The 26,635-nt window shown below is 40.9% G+C and overlaps 1 protein-coding gene across 1 annotated transcript in view; it reads left to right on the top strand.

The window, feature by feature from the left end:
* The window catches only part of CACNG4 (calcium voltage-gated channel auxiliary subunit gamma 4), a 125,971-nt gene extending 104,386 nt beyond the window's left edge, over positions 1-21,585 (top strand). Inside the window, exons 2-4 of the mRNA XM_061621773.1 lie at positions 650-733; positions 11,677-11,817; positions 20,819-21,585. Coding sequence (XP_061477757.1) covers positions 650-733; positions 11,677-11,817; positions 20,819-21,354 — 761 coding nt within the window. The 3' untranslated portion in view covers positions 21,355-21,585. The remainder of the gene's footprint in view (positions 1-649; positions 734-11,676; positions 11,818-20,818) is intronic.
* The last annotated feature ends 5,050 nt before the right edge of the window (positions 21,586-26,635 follow it).

Below are 26,635 nucleotides of genomic sequence, written 5' to 3'. Positions count from 1 at the left end.
GCAACAGAAAGATGAGATGTATAGCTTTGTGCATAGAGAACTGTTAGTTTCATTTTCCAGAGGGGTACCTGTGTTAATTTGATGGGCGTAGTGAGATCAGAGGGAAATGAAATGCAAGGAATACATGATGACTGTGATAACTGCATTAAAGTTACACTGTATGTAAAATAATCACAGCGTGATCATTCACAAAGCAGCGTTGATTATAGTATAAACATCCTGGTACTGTTTGGTAAACTACTTAACGCCTACAGTGGGAGTAAAACCCATTGTCTTGGTTTATGCAGCAAGTGATAGAACTGAACTTCTTGATGAGTGTCAGTTCAAGTTTTCCACTGGAATTTCCCTGTTATCAAAGGATTTTTCAAAATAGAACTAATCATGGTGGGAAAGGTTATAACTCAGTTCTCAGCAAGAAATGTGGCTTAGACTATTTTAATATCTCTAGAAATCCAAGATCCCAGTCTCACAGTCACCATGTTGTGCAAGCTTTGACTCACCTTGTTTTGTTTTGTTTAGGGGGGTGTTGAGGATGAGAAGATTGCCAGCCAAATCCTGGTCATTTTGTATGAGTTAATAGGGAATCCACAGGCAGGCCTCTTCCAAGAATGCACCAATTGTTTCTCTGGTGTTTTTCTTCTTTTTCCAGGGATATATAAAGGACACTGTTTTCAAATCAACCACTTCCCTGAAGACAATGACTATGATCATGACAGCTCTGAATACCTTCTCCGTAAGTGAAATATCCAGAATCTTCATTATTGACATCGTAACCTAATCTGAATTCAGTGCTATGCACTGAACATGTGTAAAGCAATAGATCTAAAATGCTGGTTTTTCCTGAAATGCTGGATTTTCCTCAGATGCCCACAATACTGAATGGGGATTCATACACGCTTATATACTAATGGGTAATATGATTTCAATAACCTATAGTTATGCAACCAAATATTTGTCTGGCTAGTTCAGAACAGAAATTGGAAAAGTTACTTTTTTAAACTATAACTCCCATCAGCCCCAGCCAGCATGGCCACTGGATTGGGCTGATGGGAGCTGTAGTTCAAAAAAGTAACTTTTCCAAGCTCTGGTTCAGAACAATATACAACATTTACCCATCACTTCTCTGCCCCTCCACAACTGCTACTTTATTTGGTCTCGCTGCCCTTTGGTGCTAACCCATTGATACCTGGCCCCAAAATTTCTCTTACATATATCTCCTGCCCTTGTATGAAGTTTTTCCCCAAATTTCTCTCTGATTTCTCAGTATTATTCTTCATCTTTATGGTTCTGCCTCAAGTTTCTGCTTCCACCATCCAGCTTTCCCTCAGTTCCCTGTTTTCACATGGCAACTTATTTCCCAGCCAAACTGACCTTTTGCTTCCCTCACAGATTTGCTAAATAGTTTTCAGAATTCTGTTGCTGACAGTTTCTGTCTAAGGAATTAGAATGTTTTTGAACATCCCATAGCATCCCAGTAGTTTAGCTTTTTCTGCAAGGGGGGGGGAAGGAGGTGGGGTTCAGAAATCTCAGTGTTCAAGTTAATTGTGTAAGATAGCTACAGCTACTTGCAAAGTTGCATGATACTCATGCTCCAAGAGACCAACAAAAGCACTTGGAAGGAGGGGAAGAAAAAACAGTGAAACTGCAAGATGTTTGGATAAATGAGGATAACCCTAATTGTGTACCAAATTTAGGACAGTTGCAGACACATTCTGTGAGTAATAATGGCAAACAATGTATTCCATCTTCTGAGCTGCTTAAACTTATAGGAATGGTGGAATGCAATGCTATTTACCTTCTCTCTTATCATTCAAGTATAATAATGATAAGGTGCTAATTAACCATTTTTATTATAAAAATCATTTTATATATTGGCTTAGGTGATTTAAGGGAAGGCAATGACATGTAGACAATAACATGCTGTGTCATAATATTGAGCATATTGAGGTGACAAGACATACAGCACACATATCAACAACCAGTTTGGCCTTAGGCCACTAGTCCTTATAAAGGCTGAAAAATAGAACCGTGTACTTTCATTATGCTTTTGAGCCACTCGAGTCTTCAGAATTGAAGATGAAGGGAAAGGACAAAAACTAAAGTGGAAAAAAGAACAAACTCTCCTGCCTGCTGATATCATATTAAGTTCCACATATTCCGTTATATAACTGCAGTAAAAATTGAAGAATGAATCTGCCACTTACGCACCACTGAAGAGACTGTTCTTTTAAAGTAGAAAAAACATTTTGAGAATTAGACTTACACATAAGTCCAATATCCCTTCATTTCCACCAGCAGCCCAATTGCCAATTGATAAAGTGCTCATGTACTTTCTCAATTGGCAATTGGGCTGGTGGTGGAAATGAAGGGATATTGGACTTATGCGTACGTCTAATAGCATGGTGTAGTGGTTAAGGTGTTGGACTACAACCTGGGAGACCAGGGTTTGAATCCCCATTTAGTCATGAAGCTCACTGGGTGACCTTGGGCCAGTCGCTGCCTCTCAGCCTCATGAAAACCCTATTCTTAGGGTCGCCAAAGGTCGGAATCGACTTGAAGGCAGTACATTTACATTTTTTAAGTGCTCATGTTACACAATGGAAGAACATTTCCCTTGCATACTAAGCATCCAGACTAAAGTCAAATTGATACCAAGTCAGCTGAGAGTACGTTTATTTTAGTAACAAAAAGCTGAAGAGTCAAATCATCAAGTTCTGATACATGCTAGAGAAAGACAGGAGTTTATTCAGAAAGCTGGAAGTGGTAAGATAGAGGCATTAGTGATGTAGTCTATGTACAGTCGTTCCACTGTTATCTCTGAGGGCTAAACTGGACATGACACCTGACACATAGTTTGATGTCTATCAAATAATTTGACATTGCATAGCTGTGGTTTTTTTTTTAAAAAAAGCTAAATTTATTCATTCATTCATTCGTTTATTATTTGATTTATATTCCACCCTTCCTCCCAGCAGGACCCAGGGTGGCAAACAAAAGCAGTAAAAACACTTTAAAATATCATAAATAAAAACAGACTTTAAAATACATTAAAACAAACATCTTTAAAAACATTTTTAAAAGCTTTCAAGAGATCTTTTTTTAAAAAAATGTTAAAAACATATTGTTAAAAAAGGTTTTAAAACATATTAAAAAGCAATTCCAACACAGACGCAGAGAGATGAGGTCTCAACTTAAAAGGCTTGTTGAAAGGGGAAGGTCTTCAATAGGCTCCGAAAAGATAACAGAGATGGTGCCTGTCTATTATTTAAGGGTAGGGAATTCCACAGGGTAGGTGCCGCCATGCTAAAGGTCCGTTTCCTATGTTGTGCAGAACAGATCTCCTGATAAGATGGTATCTGCAGGAGGCCCTCACCTGCAGAGCACAGTGATCGACTAGGTACATAAGGGATAAGACGGTCTTTCAGGTATCTTGGTTCCAAACTGTATAGGGCTTTGTACACCAAAACTAGAACCTTGAACTTGGCCCAGTAGCAAATGGACAGCAAGTGCAATTCTTTCAGCAGTGGGGTGACATGTTGGCGATACCCTGCCCCAGTGAGCAGTCTCGTGGCCTCATTTTGCACCAGCTGCATCTTCCAGACCAACCTAAATCGCTGGTGAGGTGAGGTATTGAGCCCCAGCTCTCCCTGGAGGGGCAGGGAGGGGGGAGGCATGGGTTTCAGGCGCCTCAGCTGCCAGAAGGCGCGGAAGACCCAGGAGTTGTTGAGTCTCAGCAGGACCTTGGGGGGGGGAGCGAGCCTGAATTTGAGCCAATTCCCACAGATAGCGTGCTGCCCCCTGTTGTTGCAGAGGACTTGTTGGGGGAAGCTCTGGAGAACTTGCCAACTCCTCCCTTGCCAAGCAGTTCCCAGGATGCCACCAGCGTGACGCAGCCTCCTGACCTTGAGCCTGCTACTCAGGAGCAGGTGTCCTCTGATGAGCCGTTGGAAACACACACCCCGTCACCTCGCTCCCGCTGCCGCGAGAAACAGAGAGGGCAGAGACAGGACTTGCGAAGGAGTCAGAGATTATGATCAAAAACGTTCCCTACTTCAGCTTGCAACTCACAGTGGGGAGTTGCTGAGTCAACTTCCTTCATACGCCGCAGAGCATGTCTAGAGTGTAGTTAGGGACTTTTAGTGAGTTAGTGCAGGATTTTCTATGAAGCGCAATGCCTTTGATGTATCCATTACTTTAATAAAAAGAGATTTAATTGTACCCACGTCTCAGCCTCGTGGTTTCGGCTCTGGACGGGACATGAGGTGAGCTGGATCAGGACCATTCTTAACCCGTGCTCTCCCCATGGTCCCAGTCAGAATGATCCTTTCCATGCACTTGTTGTTTGTGATAGTGAGGGAAAAAAAGCTTCCATTGGCTCCAGACATTAATCAGTGTGCTTCAGTCTATTCTTGTTGTAATGCCATACCTAGTGCTAGAAACTTGTATCAGGAGTCCAAAAATGCTCCGGGAAGAGCTTCAACTAGTTTTTCATTTTCTTATTTGCCATCTATGCTTCTAGCTAAATAAAAACACAAGTGGCAGGTGCAGTCATGGTATGTACAGTATGTGCACAGGGGCATAAGGATAGTATATTCCATCTTTCATGCCAAAAATATATCTGGTGATATGTTTGTTTCCAAGCGAAAGGCTCCATTCCCTTGCCTGCAAAAAGACTTAATCAACACTATTGCAGTGTTCCAATGTATTTATTAGACGGCAATATGATTTCTGAAGGAACCTGAGTGGAAGGGCGGATAGTGGACATCATGAAGAGTGAGACCAATTCATTCTTTTGATTTATAGCAGGTGCAACTCTACTGGAAACAATCTTCTTTCAATTGTGATGTTGCCTGAAAACATTTAGTTCTCAGTATCGCTAGCTTAAAGAGCTACCTTAGCAAGCCTTGATCAGTAATCTTGACTTTTTGTTATAGCCTGGAAGGAAGCAGAGCGGAATGTGCAGCTGCCACATTCTGCCACAGATGTGTAATGCACACCACAAACTTTATTGGGACCTTTGCTAGAGTGTAATTTGCCCACACTGCTTCATTTGCCATCCATCCATAATAAAACTCTTGTCCTGCAGCTGTTTTTAGAAGAAGCTGGCTGGTAGAATGCATCCCCGAGGGTGTACAAGTCAGAACCACAATCTTTATGGAATCCATTTAAGTTTTGAGTGAGCTCCTGGTAGTGATGATCATGGCTCTCAACATCCCCATGGAGAATTTGAGCTTTTAAATTCTGGGATCCATGGATCACTTGCAAAGAAGGAACATGACTCAATGTCACTGTACCCTTTTCACTTGAGGCACAATAAGCAAGTGATTCTAAAATGTTTGTAAAAATAAAGAATGAAGGAGGAAGGACTCTCTTCATGTCTTCTGATGTGTTGTGATTTTATAACTACTAAGGAGAAACACGTAAGCGCAAGGAATAGCAGCTACTTATGAACTGATGTAGGCAGACTCAAACTATCAAGTTACTAAAAGAATCAGACTAGATTGGGGTTTAGAATGTAGGGATGGGGCTCACAGACCCTCTGCTCATACTTACTCCCCACCCCCAACTCTGGGACCTGGACATACTCCTGCTGCACCCTGGACTAATTTTTGGTTGTAATTACGAATGTACTGCACACAGAATCACAATCAGAAACCATTTTCTATTGTTAAGGTAAAGGTGTCCCCGCACTTGTAGTGCGAGTTGTTTCCAACTCTTAGGATGACATCTTGCAACGTTTACTAGGCAGACCGTATATATGGGGTGGGTTTGCCAGTTCCTTCCCCGGCCTTTCTTTACCCCCCAGCATATGCCGGGTACTCATTTTACTCACCACGGATGGATGGAAGGCTGAGTGGACCTCGACCCCTTTTACCAGAGATTCAACTTCCTCCTTCCATTGGAATCGAACTCCGGCCGTGAGCAGAGCTTCAGCTGCGTTACCGCCGCTTACCACTCTGCGCCATGGAGGATCTTCTATTGTTAAAGTACCTAAAATGTCTAGGTGCTATACAAAGATTAAAACAGTAAGACAGGATTGCCCAGAGGCTCACAGTCTTGATTTCCATCTCTTGCACAAACATTTTGACAGCAGTTATAATACTTTTGGGGCCATTAACTCCATCCTTCAGGATAATTTTGATATGTCAGGAGTGTTAAACATGGTTGAACATCCAGACAGGTATTAGTAATAGAAAGCTATGATGTATCTCTCACTTCATCCATAGGTAGACTTTCCCCAGCCAACACAGTTTTAGGAGGCAGACCACTGGTCCATCTAGCTCAATATTGTCTACACTGACTGGCAGTGGCTCTCCAGGGTTTCAGGCAGGATATTCTCCCTAACTGGAAATGCTGGGGATTGAATCTGAGACCTTCTCCATGCAAAGCAGATGCTCTGTCACTGAGTTATGTCTCTTCCCGAGGGACATTTTGTAATAGCATGGGTGATAACTGGGGATGCAGCTCCAGCAGACTCGTTGCAGATGACTGAAATCATCATTTTTAATCCTTTATGCAAGTGACACAAAAGGTAACATGGGTGACTTGCTTTGGGCCATGAATATAAGGCCCAAGGGATCTCAGGTGGACAGACATCAGATAAAACACTAGGCTGTTTCTTTTCTTTGTTTGGCTTTTGAGAGTACTTAAATACAGCCGTGCATCCACACTGCACCCAGAAGAAAATATATCCCCAATAGAATCTTGCTAGCTACACAGGTGTCCCTTTACAGACGTCTTTCTGTTTCTCACTACTACAGCTATAACTAAATATCCATGATATTCCTCCACAAACTGAGCCCATTGTGTTGCTACCAGAGAGACCCTAGGATTATCCCTGACTAGTGCACTAGTCAGAACTAGACACCCTGGGCTCCTTCTGGGGGGAGGGGTGGGATATAATAATAGTAATAATAATAATAAAATTACTTAAGTCGGAGTTCAGTTAGTCTAGGCTTTCAGCTTCATTTTAAGCATATTACATGCATCTCAATCACACATACTTGGCAATACGCTCTTGAGACAAACAGGATTTTAATTCCCTCTTTTTCTTTGTGTACTTGAGATGAATTATTTTTCTCAAAAAGCACTCACTTCGTTTGGCTCATAATAGTTCATCCTTCCAGCCATCAAGTTTGTTTGAATTGAAGCATTTTCCCATAGCCAAATTCAGTTCAGGAATCGGCTTCTCCATCCTTGGTAGACCTTTGGAACTGATGAGACCTGGCCCGTCTGATGCAAGAAAAAAGCTTTATACATGGCCCTAATGGAAACTTCAAGGGGAACTGCTGGAGCAATCCTCTTATGCATGGTGCAATATGGCATGAATGCATCTCCACAATAAAAGACCGAGGGGGCTGTAGCGTAGTGGAAGGACACCTGCTTTGTATACAGGTCATCCCAGTTGGCCTCTCCAGGTAAGGCTGTGAAAGACTCTGAATCCCTTGAGAATCACTGCATGCAACAATTTATTCAGGAAGATCAATCAGGGTTTTTACCTAAAAGACAATTACGTGACAACGTCAGGAATGTCTTGAATGTCTTGGAATATTTAGAACAACGAAATGATAAACAAGCAGCTTTGATTTTTTTAGATGCTAAAAAGCATTTGATAATTTGAATTGGAAATTTATGTTTCAGGTTTTGGAGCAAATGGATTTTGGAGATAATTTTATAAAATGGATTAGATCGATTTATACATCTCAGAAGGCTCAGATAATTGTTAATGGAGATTTAACGGATTCATGTGAAATACAAAAGGGTACAAGACAGGGATGTCCTTTATCTCCCCTTTTATTTATTCTGGTCTTAGAAGTGCTGCTTAGAGATATAAGGCAAGATAAAAGAATTTCGGGATTAAAGATAAAAAAAGAAGAATATAAATTGAGAGCATTTGCTGATGATTTGATAACTGTACTAGAAAACCCTTTGGAAGGAATTAACGTATTGATGGACAAATTAAAAGAATTTGGATCGTTAGCAGGATTTAAGATCAACAATCAAAAAACAAAGATGTTGGTGAAAAATTTAACTTTAAGGGAACAGAAAGAGTTAATGGACAAGACAGATTTTACAATAGAGAAAAAGTTGAAATATTTAGGTATCATTATGACAAATAAAAATTCAAAGTTGTTTCATAATAATTATGAAAAATTATGGACAGAGATTAAGAAAGACTTGCTAAGATGGGATAAACTACAACTGTCATTAATGGGTAGAATATCTGTGATAAAAATGAATGTATTACCGAGAATGATGTTTCTGTTTCAAACAATACCTGTAATATCCTCTGATTTACCTTTTAAACAATGGCAAAAAGATATCTCTAAATTTGTATGGCAAGGAAAAAAACCAAGAGTTAAATTTAAACTACTACAAGATGCCAAAGAAAGAGGAGGACTGGGATTACCAAATCTGAGACTTTATTTTGCTGCCTGCTGTCTAGTCTGGATAAAGGAATGGATCTTATTGAGGAATAAAAGACTATTGGATTTGGAGGGCCATAATTTGAAGTGGGGATGGCATGGATATCTATGGTATGACAAAGCAAAAGTAAATGTAGACTTTAACAATCATTTTATAAGACGTCCTCTGTTGAAAATATGGAATAGATATAAACCAAGGTTTTATTCGAAAATACCATTATGTGTCTCAAGTCAAGAAGCGTTTTACAGAAGAGAAATGGCTGGAAAAGAGAAATGGTTAACTTATCAAGAACTATTAGAAAATGTACATGGAGAATATATAATGAAAGAGAGAGAACAACTGACAAAGGAAGGATATAGTTTTCAATGGTTTGCCTATTTACAATTGTTAGAAAGATATAAAATAGATAAGAAAATGTATGGGTTTGAAATAAGTAAATCTGATTTTGAAATAGGATTGTGTACAAATGATGAAAATATAATTGCGAAAATGTATAAACTCTTATTGAAAATGGATATGGAGGAAGAACAAGTAAAAGAGTGTATGGTAAAGTGGGCAAAAATTTTTGGTTATAACATACAAATGGATCAATGGGAAAGTATGTGGAAAAAAGGCTTGAAATTTACACTATGCTATAATCTTAAAGAAAATTTTTATAAAATGATGTACCGTTGGTATATGACTCCAGAAAAGTTGTCAAAAATGTATAGTAATGTTTCTAATGTTTGTTGGAAATGTAAACAACAAGAAGGATCATTTTATCATATGTGGTGGCTGTGTAAAAAGGCAAAATCATTTTGGGCACAGATAGGTAGGAAGATGCAAAAAATTCTAAAGATAAATATTCAATCAAAACCAGAATTTTTTTTATTGGGTTTTATGGATAAACAAATAGAAAAGAAATATGGAAGAATAATATTATATATGATTACGGCAGCAAGATTATTATATGCACAAAAGTGGAAAATGGAATCAACACCAACAATGGAAGAATGGCTATTGAAATTAATGGACTTAGTAGAAATGGATAAATTGACATGTTTACTTAGAGAAAAATCGACAGATACATTTCTTAAGGAATGGAAGCCTCTCTTAGACTTTTTGTTGAAAGATCAAAATAAAATGATGATATTGGGATTTGACGATTAATTAAGACAGCCTATGGAGAAAAGGGATTCTGTATGTCTATATTAAGGGACAGGTTTGATGTATATTGTATACTTATAGCTGATCTGCGACAAATCGGAAGTCAACTATTTTATTTTTTATTTTTTGTTGTGGTATTGTTATGTTTTTTTTACTTTGTTTTGTTTGTTTTTTGAAAAATTTGAATAAAAATTATTAATAAAAAAAGAGAGAATCACTGCATGCCCAGGAATGGTAAACCACTGGACTTCTATAAGTTGTTGGACTCCAGCTGCAGCTCCCATCAGCCCCATCCAGCATAACCAGTGGTCAGGGATGATGGGAGTTAACAGTCCAGTAACCTCTGGGAGGGCCACAGGTTCTCCACCCCTATGCAGACAATAGGGAGCTACACAGACCAATGTTTTTACTTGGTATAAGGTAGCTTCCCTGTGAAAATCCCTAATCTACCTACCTACCAACCATATCATATTCTATTACCATGTGGGAAGATGTTGATGAGCAGGTATGCAAAGTCCACTTTGGCTTTTTGGCGAACCAGCATTATCACGCACAGCAATTACCATCTTTCTACATAAACAAAGCATAAAATAGTCCCTTTATGAAGCTAGCCAAAGGCAATTTTCAGTCATTTTAAAATTGCCCTTGGGCCTTGTATATGTAATGCATTTTACTCCAAGTTACTGAACCAAGATGTAACTGTTGCTCAGCCTCTAGGTAGTTGGGAGTCTCCCGCTAAGGGCTGGCCTGGCATTTGTCACCTGAGAATCAGTAAGCATTTACTGGTATAATTGGAGTTTACCCTTTAGGATAATAGAGAGGAAGGTTCCAATTACTCTAGTAAAATATGCCAAAAAGAAATGTGCGAACAAGCGGCAGAATATCCTCAAGAGCATTGAGCCCTCTTGTTATGGTCCCATTCCTGGGATTCAAATATATTTTCTCTCATTCCTCAAAGGCTGATGCCCTGCCCTCTACCACCATTTCCATTATCAGCAATCCTCACTGCAATTCATTTTCTTTCTCTCTGTTTATCTTTATATTTGTCTATATCCTCCCGCTCTCCTCTTCTTTGGTCATCTTTGTTCTGTTTTGCTTTCATACTTTTGGCTTTCCCACACAGACACAGCCCCAACAATTCCATTGTAGAATTCACCGAGGCAGAAAGACTCTGGCCTTCAAAACAGAGAGAGAAAGAGAGAGACTGGCTAGAATTATGCAGTAAAGAACTGAAAAAAACTGTATAAGTACATAAACAAACCCAGCAAATGAATTCATAACCAACAGTCCTAGCTACTGTTCAGAAAGGAACAGAGAGGCTGGAGGACCGTATGCTCTTCTTCCCTCTGAAAGACCAAAAGTGCTCTGGCTTTGTTGATTTTGCCGAGGAAACGAATAGGAGGGGTGAGGCAGATTCTAGGACAGCTGCCATATAGTCCGTGAGCTTAATTATTCAGATTCACATTATCAAGTGGCTGTTCATAATGCTACCTGTGTTGCATTACACCATCAGTAGCTTGCTCATACATTTTTCATTGCTCTTCCCTGCATTAATTTGTGGGTTATTCTTTATAACCCCTTTAGCAGGTAGCTTGTCAGAATATGTTTCCCTCCACAGTGGCTTTGGAAAGCTGATTATAATAATAACTCCAAATTTTCCAGCAGAAATTGCAAAACACATTAGAAAACCAAATGGAAGGCATATTGCTTTTGTGGAGGCTCTCTTTTTGTTACACCAGTTATTTGAGGGTCACCCTCCTCTCAAAAGAAACATTTATCCAAATGCACTGTTATCAGGCATTGAAACTTTTGTTGATACGTTTTACGTGGATTATTTTGATGTTATTTGCATGCTGCTTCTCTAGATGTGCTCAACATATTTTAAGGTATTCTTTATTTTATGCATGCATTGAGTAATATTTTATTGTTAGCTGCCCTGACAATATGTTGGAAGGGTGGGATATAAACCTTAATAATAAATGGTCACCAGGGATGGCGGTTAACGTTTCTAATTGCAACAGAAGCACTTTTTTTCTGTAAAGCGGCAGCAAAACTGATAAATCATCTCTTGTGATTTGCATTTTTCTTCTCCCTGTGTCTCAGGTATTGTCCGTGCCTCCAGTGTATTTCCGATTCTAAGCACAATATTACTGCTGCTGGGAGGGCTCTGCATTGGAGCTGGAAGGATTTACAGCAGCAAGAACAACATTATCCTCAGCGCTGGGATTCTTTTTGTGGCAGCAGGTAAGGTCATCATTTATTTATTTTGTTCATGAATCGTTTCCCATGAAACACTCTGAAGTGATATAACAATAAACGCATCAACAATAAACGTATACAAATACAGTCTCTAAACCAATGCCAATTAAAAACTAGAATTAAAATTTCCACTCTAAAAGGCTTGTTGGCTGAGGAAGGTCTTCAATAGGCGCCAAAAAGACAATAACAATGGCACCTGTGTGAGATATATAATGGGAGGGAGTTCCAAAGGGTAGGTGCCATCTCACTAAACATTCACTTCCTGCGTCATATAGAATGGGCTACCTGATAAGATGGTATCTGCAGGATGCCCTTTCCAGCAGAGCACAGTGACTGACTGGGTATATAGGGAGTGCTGGTGAGTCAGACCATTGGCCTATACAGCTCAGTATTGTCTACACTGACTGGCAGCAGCTCTATAGGGTTTCAGGTAAGAGGCAGTACCAGCCCTACCTGGAAATGTCAGGGATTGGACCTGAGATATTCTGCATGCAAAGCAGACGGAAAAGAATTGGCACCATATGCCCAAAGTTCACCAGGAAGCAGTGGTGGCTGATTTATTAGAGCAACTGGGGCACTGCTCTACCACATGGAATTTAAAGCAAAAAAAAATGCAAAGTTTTCCTCCAAATTAAAAAAAAATCACAAAGCCACACTATTTTCTGTTTTCCATATGCTCATTAGCCTTCCATTTGAACTCTTGCAGACATTAACCAGAGACTGGGAGATTGACTGCTCTTTGAACTGTTCAGCTATAGTTCTTGCTTTGGTCAAGTGATTCCTCCCACCCATCTCCAGACAGAAAAATACATATTGTCACTAACCCCGAGGGTGTCCCCAGGCACTTTGGCTGTGCTTTTTTTCTTTTGTTTGCATCCTGATAGGCAATCTAGCCAATCAGAGTACAGGAATTAGCATGCAGCACAACAAAACATTACCTAAGGAGTTGGGGCATTGGCTGTGAAGCCCTAGAAAGCCAATCAGAATCATGCATGCCTTCTGAGCCTGTGCAGCCATCTTTTCCCTTGGCAGCTATAGTACACTGAGTTTAGAGCAGAGAGCAGCCTTGCTGCTTTAACTGTATTAAACTGGTTGACTGGTTGCTGAGTGTATGTGTGTTTGTGTATTCCAGTCAGTCAGCTGGCATTAGTGTGTGGCACAGAAGGCAAAGAGACAAATGAGGAGTCAACTTGTTGTGTGAGTCAAATAACAGAATGCTATTGGAGAGGGGAGGAAGAAAGACCTTGTGGCAATGGCATTGAGGGCTTAGAGGAGGCAGAAGGGACAGAAATGGGTTTATTTTTTTCCCCTTATTGCTTGGTAGTCTGCTATGGAGTGATTTTCCTACGTTTTCCCCCCTCGCACTTTGATAGGGGGTGGGGAAGAGAGAGAGTGAGAGAGACAGCACTAGCCAGATAGCCATTATTGATTTTTAGGATTTATGGATGGACTGAGAAAACTTGCCTGCCGCACACAAGCAGAGAGACTCAGTACTCATTTCATAGTTTATAAACTTTATAGTTTGTGATGGACGGAGAGCTAGGAGAGAAAAATGGGGACATGGTTAGAGAGATATGGGGAAAGCTTGCAAAAATGGTGGGTGCTCTCATCCCGTTCACCTGCTCCCTATCAGTAGGTGTTTGCTTAAAAGAAGCAGGGAGCGATGGCAGGGAGCGATGGCAAATAATGCTTGATTATGAGATCAAGGGCTTTTGGAGGAAGCATTCTTTGTATAAGACTGGTGTACATGCATATCTCCCCCACAATCTCTTTATCTGAGAATTTGCAAGGCGTTCTGCATGCCCAAATGCTGTTTATTGGCCTTCTGTAAGGCAAAAGCCTTTTATAAAACCATTTCAATTTTGCTATGGAAAGGGGGGAAAGTGAGATTTCCTTTGCCAGAATCTATAGTGAAGATTTCCTTCCCCTCTTTCTTGAGTGCAAAAATTCTCTTTCCCACCTTGCCCCAAACTGGAGAGGTGGAACTCTCTACTGCAGCAAGGGAATCCCTGAGAAAGGACCCCTAAGAGAAAGTGACCAGTCATCTCCCCTTGCAAGCAGAAAATATGGCAGAAAGGTTCAGGTCTGAGATTTCTCTCCCCCCACCGCAAAAAAAGTGTTAGTGTTTCCTCAGGATAGAGACCAGTTTTGTGGGACTTACTCCCGTGTAAGTAGTTATAGGATTTGGGTCTCTTTTCTATAGTCTATAACATTTTAAAATAAACAAAAATGATACAATAATCAAGTACTTTTAAAAACCATGGGTTTCAGTGAGATAAATGGTATGTGCTTAGTTCTTCCACTAAAACCTATGATACTTCAAAACAGAGGGGGCTGACCTTTGGCTCTCCAGATGCTGCTGAACTACAACTCCCATAATTCCTGATCATTGACCCTCCTGGCTGAGGCTCATGCTTTCTGCAGTGTCTGGAGGGCCACAGGTTTATCCCTGATTAAAAATAGTTTTTCTTCACTTCTAAGAAGCTGAAGAAGATTGTGTCTCTAAACATTTGCAGAGTACCTTCTATCTGCCAGGTTTCCTTCTATCTGAGAGTTTATTTTATGGACTTAGGACCTTACTCAGCAGCGTTCACAGGATTTAAACGGGGGAAACATATCAGGATTGCAGTTTATGCTGCTATCATAGGACCACTTACTTGGGAGTAAATGCCACTGAACAGTGGCACTTACTTCTAAGTAGACATGGTTAGGACTATATCGTTTTTGTGGCCACCCACTCCCGCTCATATAAGGTAATGGCACAAAAATGTGTTCATTCTTGTCATTGGAATAAATGTTTTTTTCTTGTTATCATCATCATTATGATCAAAGATGATTATTATCATTATGATTATTATCATCATCACCATTACTAATGTAGCCTTAATGGATAGGAAGGTAGCCTTAACATGACTGGCTTTTAAGTAAGTGAAAGAAACAAATTCTTACTTTGTAGTGTTCCTAATTAGCTTACATGAATGACTTAGCTGTGATTACTAATGCACTCCTCTGCATTTTATTCTGAAGCGGGCTCCACTGTCACCATGTGCTGTGGAGCTTACTCCCACTTTAAGTTTGCCATCTGTACAACAGCAATGCTTAAGTGTCCACAGTGTCTTTACAAGGAGGGAGGATGGGGAGAAAACCTGACCTTCATGCCAAGCCACCCCAGTGGGTCTAATGGGCACCACCTGCCACCACCAGGAAATTATTTGACTCCCATTTCCAGACCACCCCTTCCTCCATCTAAAACAAAAACCAAATCGAGGGTGTGCTCTGCCTTATGTATCAGACTGATGACAACTTGAGACAATGTGGTTGTCATGGAGGCCATGCAGTCCTAGATGCAGTCTAGATGTATGGATGTTGATATCACTTGGTCTACTGTTCCGCATTCCTCCAAACCCAAGACTGCCTCTACCTGCTCAGTCAGAGAAGCCACTGGGCAGCAGCGTGGATGATACACCAGCAGAAACCCAAGTTTATTTACTGTCTCCTTGGACCAACACCAGGTGCAGGCCAGAATTTTCTAGGGATGGAGACAGCGACTCCCCCCACCACAGTCTGTGCAAATACTGCACTGAGTACTCAGGCGGACACAAATCTGCTACTCCCAGCCTGCCTACCCATGTCTCAGTAATATACAAGCATACCCCGCTTTAACATACGCAATGGGACCAGAGCGTGCATGTAAAGTGAAAATGTACTTAAAGTGAAGCAATTATCTATGCATGTACTGCACTGCAATCGCCACTAGATGGCAGCGGCATCATGCCATTAAGTGTCCATTATTGTGAAGCACGTACGTTAAAGTGGGGTATGGTGGAGTATGGAGCATGTACGTTATAGCGAGGTGACTTTAAGTGAAGTGACTTTAAGCGGCGTATGCCTGTACAACAGATCAGCATCTTCATCCATGATCAAGTCATGGATGAGCAGGGTTTTATTATCTACTCATTTGGTGTTAAATAGCAACATGCACAGGCTGGTGGACACTAGCTGAGCAACCAGGGACTGCGCTACAGGGGAGATGAGAGCAACTGGACTGCCTTCAAGTCAATTCTGACTTATGGCGCCCCTGTGAATAGGGTTTTCATGGTAAGCGGTATTCAGAGAGGGTTTACCATTGCCTTCCTCTGAGGCTGAGAGGCAGTGACTGGCCTGCTGGTCAAAACCAAGATAAAAAGGGGGATGATGTCCTCACCCTCAGGACTCCCAAAGAGATGAGTCCCACCACTCAGTGCCAGGCTTTTATAGCCCTGATCCAGCCAAAAGGCCACAAGATGTCTCTTTCTCTGGTCTCTTGGTCATCATCTCATATATTCACCTTTTTGACTTGTTGTAAATTTCATGTCTAGTTTTTTAAACTGATGGGGGGGCGGGCAGAGAAGCTGATGAGCCAGAAATATATACACCCAGAGTGGCCAACCTATGGCTCTCCAAACGTTCCTGGGCTACAATTCCCTTTGTTACTGACCATTGGCCATGGAATTTGGAGTCCAAAAAACATCTGGAAGACCACATCTTAGCCACTCCAGATATAAAAAGTATCAGCAATTATATTTATTACTTACATTTTTCTCATGCCCTTCTCCAAGAAGCTCAAGCCACCATATATGGGTAATTCATCTCCTCCCAACATTTTATGCTCACAACTTTCTGTTTTAAAAGAGCAAGACTCCATTTTGAGAGACAGACTAGCAAACAGTCCTACAGGGTATGCATGGGTGTTGTGTTTGTTTCTGCCATGCACAGGGTGTGGCTCCTCACACTGGGATGGGGATCCCTGGTTTAAGTAGCCCTTCTGTGATGATATTTTGTGCTAGATTCTATGTTTCTTCTCTAAAATAAAATATTTTAATTTTATATGGCCATCTTATTCAAGAGCCTGAATGGATTGCTTTTTTAAAAAGAGTTTATACCCAGATTAACAATGAGAAGCAAAAATGTGATTGGGATAAACAAAGCAGTCTTAAAGCATCATTTCCCCCACTGTTTGTGTTTCCTTGGGGGCACTCAGGGTGCCAGTAAGTATCCGTTGTGGTGGCCATTGAGTTGCTGAATGGGCTTGGATTGAAAGGTTTGCTTCAGTGTAACCTCAACACCCTTGTGATTCTAAAGGCAAGAAAAAGTAGAGACGAAACCCAGGACTAGTTTTTCTGAATATTTTTTTAGTGTGAGCTTCACAGCTAAACAGAAAACAGAACCCAAGTCTCCCCAATACGAGTTTCTGTCCAGTACAAAGCAAGAGAAAATGGCTGTACTTCTACTGTTGCTTCCAAGTGGATAAGGTGAAAATGGAAAGGATTCTCCTTAGAGCCCTGTGGCAAGCCCAGCTTTGGAAAATGGGCCAAGGAGTTTCTGATCCAGTTCTGCAAAATCAGTCACAGTGGAAGTCATGGAAAAGATGAAGAAACATTTGCCCTTTCCTGCTAAGGAGCAGATGATGACTGCTTACATTGATCAGTATGTTGACAGAAGTGATGACTAAGAAGATTAACTCCATCTTTTGGCACTGGAGTGCCAAATGGTATATCACAGCAAAAGGAGAAATGACATATCTATACAGTTACACTCCATAGATCTGGCCTGTTTTAACACATCAGCACCTTTATCATGCACTTTTTTTACTACTTTCCATTTTCCTGAAACTACAAAGCTGTGTGAAAAATCTGGGGTGTGCTGCAACCTCCAAAAGAAAGTGAAGGTGTAAACCGTCTATATTTTAAAGAATCCATCTTGCTTCAGCAGTGTGTTTTCACTCTTAGGTGCTTCTGAATAAGCCAACTTGGTTGTAAGATCTTAAGATGCTTCCACATACGGATAGCACAATGCAACTCAGTGTTATATGCTGAAATTGATTTCAAACCATGCAAGCAAAGGAAAAAGGGACATCTCATGACATTGTAAAGTCAGGTAATTCGCAGGTGGGTGGCCGTGCCCACCTGTCAAAAATAGGCTGCAGAGTGAGGGAGTTCCCCATCCTTGGTCTAACCCTATCCCACTTTCGACTTCCAGTCCCTACATCCCTTTGCTTTCCTTGTAATCAAAGGAGTTGGAGAAGAGACCTTGGAGGAAAAGACCAATAACAAATATCATATCAATGTAAAAATTACCTATCTTTTTTCTTTCCTACCGACAACATCCATTGTTATTCAGAAAGTCCCCATGAGATTTGAATGCCAAGTCTCGAAACACTGACCCCTTTGTTTTAACAAGCAGACCACCACAACTCCTTGTTACGAGAGAGATCCGAAATTAAAACATAACCTGCTTGAGCTAGAAGTGACCCTACATATCACGGTGCTTATTACTCTAGGAACATATTAGTTCAAAGCACAGGACTTTAAACATACGTAGCATGGGTGTATGAGCTGCGTCTCCAATTACCAGGGGATTGAGAAATTTCCCTGGATAATTACGTAAGAGCCGTTACTGACACACATAAAAAGAGGATGTTACTCCTCGTCATCCCCAACAAGGGGCCTGCGCATCTGGGCTTGGCTTTCTTCTCTGTGATTTGCCACGTGACACACTTTCCTAATGCAGCAGATGGTTCACTGTTTATCAGACAGACTGACTGCCTCTGTTTTATGGATTTGCTTCTTGTGGTGGCATGGGCAGTGCGGGATGCCTTTCTGCATTGTATTTACCGTGGAAGGGTATCGCATGGGTTTGCAAAGTTTCTATTGGGCAGCCTTCTCTGGGAGCCAAATTTTTATCCGTCCTTCCCCAGGCCATTCTCTTGCAGATGGAGAGGGTGAAGAGAACATAGCTCTTGTACCACATGCAGAGAGGCCAAGCAGTTGAGAGTTTCCCCTCTATAAAGCAGCACCTTCTCTCAGGAAAAACTGAGAAGTGCAATTAATGTCAGATATAACACATACAGGGTATGGGCTGCATTGGGGCAATCTGTGGCCCACAAATTGCACGTGATCCTCCACCAATTTCTGTGCAGCTTGCGGGTCCCCACCCTGTTCATCAATGGGCAGTGAGGGGGGGAGCCATGAGATTCCATCACTGAGATCCGATCATATGTACCTCTCTCAATGCCCAGTTGACTGATGCTCCTCATCACCAATCAGCTCTACAGTGGGATCTCAAAGCACAGGGAGGGGAGATTTAAATCTCACACACACACTATTATGGGAGGATGAGTGGGTGTGAATATGTGAGGGGGGCTATTAGAGCTGTGCACCAGATCTGGCTGAAGCCCGAACTTTATTGGACCAATTCAGAGGATCTGGGCCCCAGCTGAGTCAGGTCAAGCCAGCCTCAGATCAGCCCGGGTAGGGCCATCCAGAGCAATCTGGGGCAGTCAGAGGGCAGGGCATCAGCCAGTAGGGGTCTGCTTCTCCAGTGTGTTCCTCACACAGAATACACTGGGGAAGCAGATCCCAGCAGGACTGCATCAATCTAGCTGTTGAGCAGAGGATTCAATCTTGCACGCTGCAGGGTGCCGCTTCTCAAGAGCCTTCCTCACAAGGTTCTCAAGAACCTTTGCAGCAACACACAGGATTAACACACACACACACACACACACTGCTGTCAGTTGGTATGGAGGAAACACACTGGTAAAGAGCTTAAGAAGAGACCTAGGAGATCAAGCCAAAGTCCTGTCTGGCCTAACATTATGTTCCCCTGGTGACCAATGAGATACAGAATATGAATGCAACAGCACTATCCCCACATGATGAGTAATATTTCATCCGTCATAGCTAGCTTGTGCTGCAAAACTGAAAATGACCAAGCTATCATGTGACAGTTCCAGCAATCATACAAGCTTATCTTGCCCTGCCTGCAAGGGAGCATCATCAAAGGAATCTCGGAGATTAATTTAGACAAAAGGTTATTTCTAAGATGTTAAATCTAAATGAGAGTTTTGTTCTTGGTATTATCTTGGTTATAGTTTCCTGTTGGTGGTGACCCAAAAAGGGGCTTTCCCAGTGGTGGTTCCTTTCTATGGAATGCCCTCCCTAGCAAGGTGCATCAGTCTCCCTCAATATTAACTTTTAGGAGAAATTCATTAACATTCCTATTTACCCAGGCATTTGATGGCTGAAATACCTGTCCCTGACCATCCTGAAATTATTTGTGTTGAGAGTAGGTGATTGCTTTTAGGAGTTCTTAACTGTTTTTAGAATGTTGTTTTTAACTGTTTTTAGACATTTTAATTGTATTATTTTAGTATGGATATGTTTGCTGTCCTGGTCTCCTCTGGAGGAAGGGCAGGATATAAATTTAATAAATAAATATAAATGCCTAAACCAATGCACAACCTCTGAAGTTAATCCAGAAGTGCCCGTAATAGCAGCGCTGTCAGCCCTGAGCAACCAAAGGAGATCTTCTCAGCCAGCATCAGAGATTTTATCCGGATACATCCTCATTTAAAGACACCCTATAGCTTGGGTCAGGTTATGTAGATAAGGATATTGAGGGCCAGTCTATTCATAAAGCAAGCAGCAGATGCTGGGGGTAGGCAGAAGTGGCATCCCTCCTGGCCATTCTACAGCCATTCTCCTCTGTCGTAGAACAGACACGTTGGTATTATTCACCTTGTCCTGGCCTGAGGTGCAGTGGAGGGTGCTGTGTTCTGTGCATAGAATTGGAGTGGGAGCAATACAGGAACAACAGAAGCTGCTGTATACCGAGTCTGACCAATTAGTCTATGTAGCTCAGCATTGTCTGCACTGACTGGCAGTGGCTCAACAGGGTTTCAGGCTGGGGTCTCTCCCACGCCTACCTGAAGAGATACCTGTGACCGAAAGCATGTGCTGTACCACTGAGCTATGATTCTTCCCCATACATTTTTGCCTCAAGCAGCACAATGTCTTGGGCCAGCCCTGCAGCAGATGGCTAGTCCTATATTGGTTCACAATGGTTAAATCATATCATACAAGCAAGCCTAGGGATTTTGATCAGAATCATTTCATTATGGAGGTATTCCCCTAACCAGGCTAATTGTTTTTTCTTTGTTTCTTTCCAGGATTAAGTAACATAATAGGAATTATCGTCTACATATCCAGTAATGCAGGTGATCCTAGTGACAAGCGAGATGAGGACAAAAAGAACCAATACAATTACGGATGGTCTTTTTATTTTGGAGCCTTGTCTTTCATTGTAGCAGAGACAGTTGGAGTTCTAGCTGTGAACATTTATATTGAAAAAAACAAAGAACTGAGATTCAAGACCAAGAGGGAGTTTCTTAAGACTTCTTCTTCCCCTTATGCCAGGATGCCAAGCTATAGATACCGGAGAAGGAGGTCCAGGTCAAGTTCTCGATCTACAGAGCCTTCTCCATCCAGGGAGGTTTCTCCAGTCGGCATGAAAATGGCAGGCTCTATTCCCATGAATGAAATCTCCATGTATACGCTCTCCAGGGAGCCCTTGAAGATCAACACAGCCGCAAGCTACAATATGGAACAAGATGCTGGTTTTCTTCAAGTTCACAATTTCCTTCAAAAGGAATACAAAGAAGGACTTCATATCAACATGGTCAACCGGAGAACAACCCCTGTTTGAAAGGATTGCTTGCTTTTCCTACAACAACAACAAAATCAGACAAAGCAAAATCCAGATGTTTTTATATGTCAAAAGCGTGTATTTTTTAAAAAGCGCTTGCATACCTCAAGATAAAATCACATGAAGAGGTTGCAGATAGGCACTGAAATGCTGAAACGACCTGAAGATACAGAACTATACATTTCTAGCTGATTTTATAAGCTCTTTCAAAATTTGTTTAAAATTCTCAGTGTCGCCAAAAGAAACAAAAAGAAATTAAATTCAGCAGCCCCTATTCCTGCACTTTTGTAGTATGTGTAGTGTAACTTGTGAAATGGAAAATATTTTAGCTATTGTAAAGTTCTGAATTTTTCAGTGTGCCCCCCCCCATAATGCTGTCTCTTGGTACAAACCCAAACCAATCAAATGCTGCCTAGAGTTATTTTTTCTCTCACTCTCTTAGAGAAAAGGGCAATCTATCTGAAACCAGCACAAACTATGGAACTGTCATGTATCATTTTGTTCTGGAAGGCTCATATGTTGCAGGACTGATGGCACAGAAGTCGTTCGAATCATGGTTCCACTATTGACCCTTTGGGGGAAATAGTCTCGGATTATTAATTAAGCTGTTTCTCTCAGTATAAACCCCCTGTGGAAAGAGAATGAAGTAAGATTTGCCTCAATTGACCTGCTAAAATGAATATTATAGTCCTTCCCTTTTCCCTGCCCACCAGACTGTTCAGCATCCTTTTGGATTTTGTGTGACTTTTTGGCCTATACACACTTTAAATACTATTTTTAGATGAGGAATCTCTTTTTTAAACTATCACCCACCCCATCAGTTAATGTATATGTTTCCCTTCTCTAAGAACCAGGGAAGAGAAAACTTGACTTCTGAAGTCAAAAAGAAAAAGTTGGAGATGAGAGTGTAGAAACGGATGCTACATATCGCTAAATCCAGCTTCATAAACAAGCCTATCCAATGCGTCATTCTAAGTTTCAAATATGTAAAGGAGGGTGAAACTAGAATCCCATAAAGTCAATGGAATTAAGTGTAAAAAGCTGCCTTTGCTGAATCAGATCACTGACTTATCCAGCCTAGTACTTTCTAGGGCAGCCTTTTCCAACCATTGGATCCCCAGATGTTGCTGGACTACAGTTTCCATAATTCCTGACCATTGGCCATGCTGGCTGTGGCTGATGGGAGTTGTAGTCCAGCAACATCCGGGGACCCAAAGATTGGGAAAGGCTGTTCTAGGGTCTTTGGCAGATTTTTTTTCCAAGATAAGCTTCATAAAACTGTTAGCTGCTAGAAGATGTATCATGCAAGGCATGTGATCTATCTAGCTCAACTTCGGTTATCAGCATAGTGCTTACAGCACCATCAGAAAAATCCTTCAGAAATTATATTGATGGCTTAGGTACTGTTTGAGTTTAGTAGCAGAGGCTAGTACAATTGCAGTCTTGTTGAAGAAAACCATTCCTGAAGAAATCTTCCCTGGACCCAGAAGATCATAATAATTTTAGCCCAGTGGCAAATGTTTCTTTTCTGATCAAGGTTCTTGAGAATTTGTTTGCCAGCCAGATGCAGGTACTCTTGGAGGAGACAGATTTTCTAGATCCATTTCAATCAGGATTTAGGCCTGAGTTTGGTACGGAAACTGCCTTGGTCTCCCTGTACGATGCCCTGTGTCGTGAGAGAGAGACAGGGGGAGTGTGGCTCTGTTGATCCTCCTTGATCTTTCAGCAGCTTTCGATACATTCAACCATGGTCTCTTTCTGGGGCAACTGTCTGAGTGGGTGTTGGGGACACTGCATTGCAGTGGTTCTGTTTTTACTTGGATCGCCGGGTCCAGAAGGTGGTTCTTGGGGAGCATTGCTCGGCTCTGTGTGTTCTCCAGTATGGGGTCCCACAGGGGTTGGTTCTGTCCCCCATGTTGTTTAACAGCTACATGAAACCACTGAGTGGGTTCACACGGAGTTTTGGAGTGCATTGTCATTAGTATGCTGATGACACACCGCTCTATTTCTCCTTTTCATCTTCTGCAGGTGAGGCAGTGGATGTGCTGAATCGGTGGCTTGGTTGCGATAATGGACTAGATGAGGGACAATAAACTGAAGCTTAATCCAGACAAGACTGAGATGCTGTTGTGGGTGGTTCCTCTCACCGACTGAGTGGTATACGGCCTGCTGTAGAAGGAGGGCATTTGGGGTTCTCCTGGATTCATTGCTGTCACTTGAGGCACAGGTGGCCTCAGTGGCGTGGAGTGCCTTCCATCAGCTTAGGCTGGTGGTCCAACTGCAGCCGTATCTGGACAGGGATATCCTGGCTACAGTAATTGGTGCTCTGGTAACCCTGAGGTTGGATTATTGCAATGAGCTTTATATTTGGCTGGCTTTGAAAATGGTTTGGAAGCTTCAGTTGGTGCAGAATGCAGCTCCCCAACTGTTGATGAGCTCAAGGCAAACACAGCATGTAACACCAATCCTGTTCCAGTTACGCTGGCTGCCTATATGCTTCTGAGCCCAATTCAAAGAGCTGGTTTTGACCTATAAAGCTCTTTATGGCTCAGAACCCCAATATCTTTTGGATTGCCTCTACCCATATGAACCAACCCAGACAGATCTTCTTCTGAGGCCCCTGTCCAGATCCCCCCTTGGATGGTGGTGACAAGGGAGAGGGCCTTTTCAGTTGCAGCTCCCCATCTGTGGAATAATGAGGTTTGCCTGGCACCTTCACTGACATCTTTTCAGTGCCAGGTAAAGACTTACCTTTTTTACCCAGACATTTGATAGAATGAGATGATGTTGTTGTATTAGTGTGCTGCCAGAGCTTTCTGTGGCTGTATGTGGGTGGTTATTGTTTTAGTTTAGTTTAGTTTTATGTATATTATTTTGGCTTTTAATTAAGTTGTAAGTCGCTTGGAGACTTTCAAGTAGCAAGCTACTAATAAATCAAAAAAATTTTTTTTTTAAACTAGGACCTTCCACATTTAGTTATTGGTCTCCCATGAAAGGCCTAACATTCTTTTAAGTTCACTGTTGAATCCTTTTGTGCTGAGTTAAGTTTCTACTTTGTAGTAATATGAGCTGACTTGAAAAGAGGCAGTTTTAGAAACATTCACACAGCTATTCTTGTTTTTCTATACTGAGCTACTTTGACAATTCAGAGGTGTCCTTAAAAAGAAAGAAACTATGACTGAAATGGATGTCAGGGTGGTGGCACATCTTAAGAACATAAACCTCACTGGATAAGGCTAAGGTCCATTGTCTTCTATCTTTATCACTGGTTGGCAATGCCAAAACTAAGGCATAATAAAGCTATCCCCTCCTGCTTGTCCTCAGCATCTGATAATCAAAGATATACTGTCTCTGATCATGGAGATTCCATTTAGGTATCATGCCTTAGTCATTGATAGGCTGATCCTTCATGAATTTATCTAATTCTTTATAGAAGACATCTAAACTAGCTGCCAGCACCACATTTTGTGGACATGGATTCCCTACATTAATTATCCTTTATGTCAAAAAGTGTTATCTCTTATCTATTTTCATGTTTAAAATAAAAAGTCTTTTTGCAGGAGGGGAGAAATGTGTTTTAAAATTTGTTAAAAATGCTAGAGATTTGTTTGTATACATGTCTATGCTTTTAAATGATAAATTATTACTTTCTTTGGGAGGCTTCTATAAAAATTAAAATAAAACTATAATTAAGGGGTAGACAAGTACGTAAAGAAACAATCTGTGTCATTCATGTGCCATATTTAAGTGTGCTTACTACTTTATACCTCTTCTAGTCACTGTATTTTCAAGTGCGATTTTCCTGATTTTTTTCTTACTGTGTTAATAAACTAACGAGTAGAATTTAGTTCTAATTTGTATCTGCTGTAATTAAAATATCCATAGAAATAGGTATTATTTCCTTTCAAGGCAAAAGATTTATGTAGGGTTATATTTCTAAGAATTTTCTGCATTGAAATGAAAGCTGTGTGAAATTTGACATTGCTGGGTTTTTAAAAAAAGAAATATACAAACCATATTCTTCCAGTGGCAGTGTTTCTGTTAACATTTTAGTAAAATCTGCAAAATTGCACATATTTATTTATATCTGTACCATTTATTTTTCTCTGGTGCCTAGTGAAATCTTGTGTAAGTACTCTCAAATTCATTTCTTGATCACTGCGAGTCCGACATGAGCAGTTATTTGTCTATGTTGTTACTATTTATTGTATTTATGATTCTCCCTTCCTCAAACAGAGACTAGGGTGATGTACAAGAAAAGATAAACTACAAAATTACACCAGTGATTAAAACAAATGCAAATCTAAAACATTAATAAAGTAGCAGTAATTAAAAACACAATCCAGATTGCTAGTCAAGGCAAACATTACCATATCAGACTGAAAAGGTGTGAGAAAACAGAAATATCTTTAGCTGATGTCTAAATCCCAACAACAAATTCAATACCATTATTAATTTCCAAAGATTTTCATCCCAAACATTCAAAAAATGTCATGCAGACATGAGATACAGCCACCCAAAACCACTGTTGCATTATCTAGTTTTACTAGCAGATCATTAATATGAACAGAGGTTCATTTCACTTTTTTGTCATTTTTTAGCCCTAAAAGTGAACCCTCATGGCTGCTTACAACATTTAGTTGAATACATTTGTGCATTCCTTGTGCATCCCCAAGACTACAATTCTCAAAGTTTGAGCAAACATCATGTCTGACTGAATGCTATCATTTCAGAGATGCTAAAGATTTGGTAGGTACAGCACTTCTCTTTGGGAGGAAATTGTATAACTGTAACCTCTCTTGTTTCATTTTAATACACAATTTGCAAGTGTGCCTTTCCAATCCAATACTTGAAATAAGAGCCATTTGGTACAGCCAAATCTGGTCAGCCAGAGGGGCTTTAAATAAGTAGTTTCGCTTCCATCTAAAACTCGTTATTTATGTTGGATGTATGAGAATTAAGTCATGTGAAAATTTGGCTCCTAGACACATCTTTGCTTTACTTTCTGGGATGGCATTTTCTGTTCTTAACAGTATTTTGACTGTTTATTAATGCATACAAGGAAGGTCACAATATTTAAAGTGAGAAGAGCAATTGTCACTTGTTAAAGGTAAACTTTAACCTGTGGGAAGTGACTTTTCCAACATAGGAAGTGTATTGTTGAAGGCCCTCAGTGTTGTGAAGTCAGGAACTGACCAATATCAAAAGAAAGAAAGATAGCAGGAAGAGTCATCTGAGTTAAGCTGCAAGACTCTCCAAAATTGATAAATTCCATCCATTT

This window comes from Rhineura floridana, chromosome 3 (assembly GCF_030035675.1).
Source record: "Rhineura floridana isolate rRhiFlo1 chromosome 3, rRhiFlo1.hap2, whole genome shotgun sequence".
Classification (NCBI taxonomy): Eukaryota; Metazoa; Chordata; class Lepidosauria; order Squamata; family Rhineuridae; genus Rhineura; species Rhineura floridana.
The sequence above is the reverse complement of the archived record's forward strand: the minus strand, read 5'-3'. Positions and strand labels throughout refer to the sequence as shown.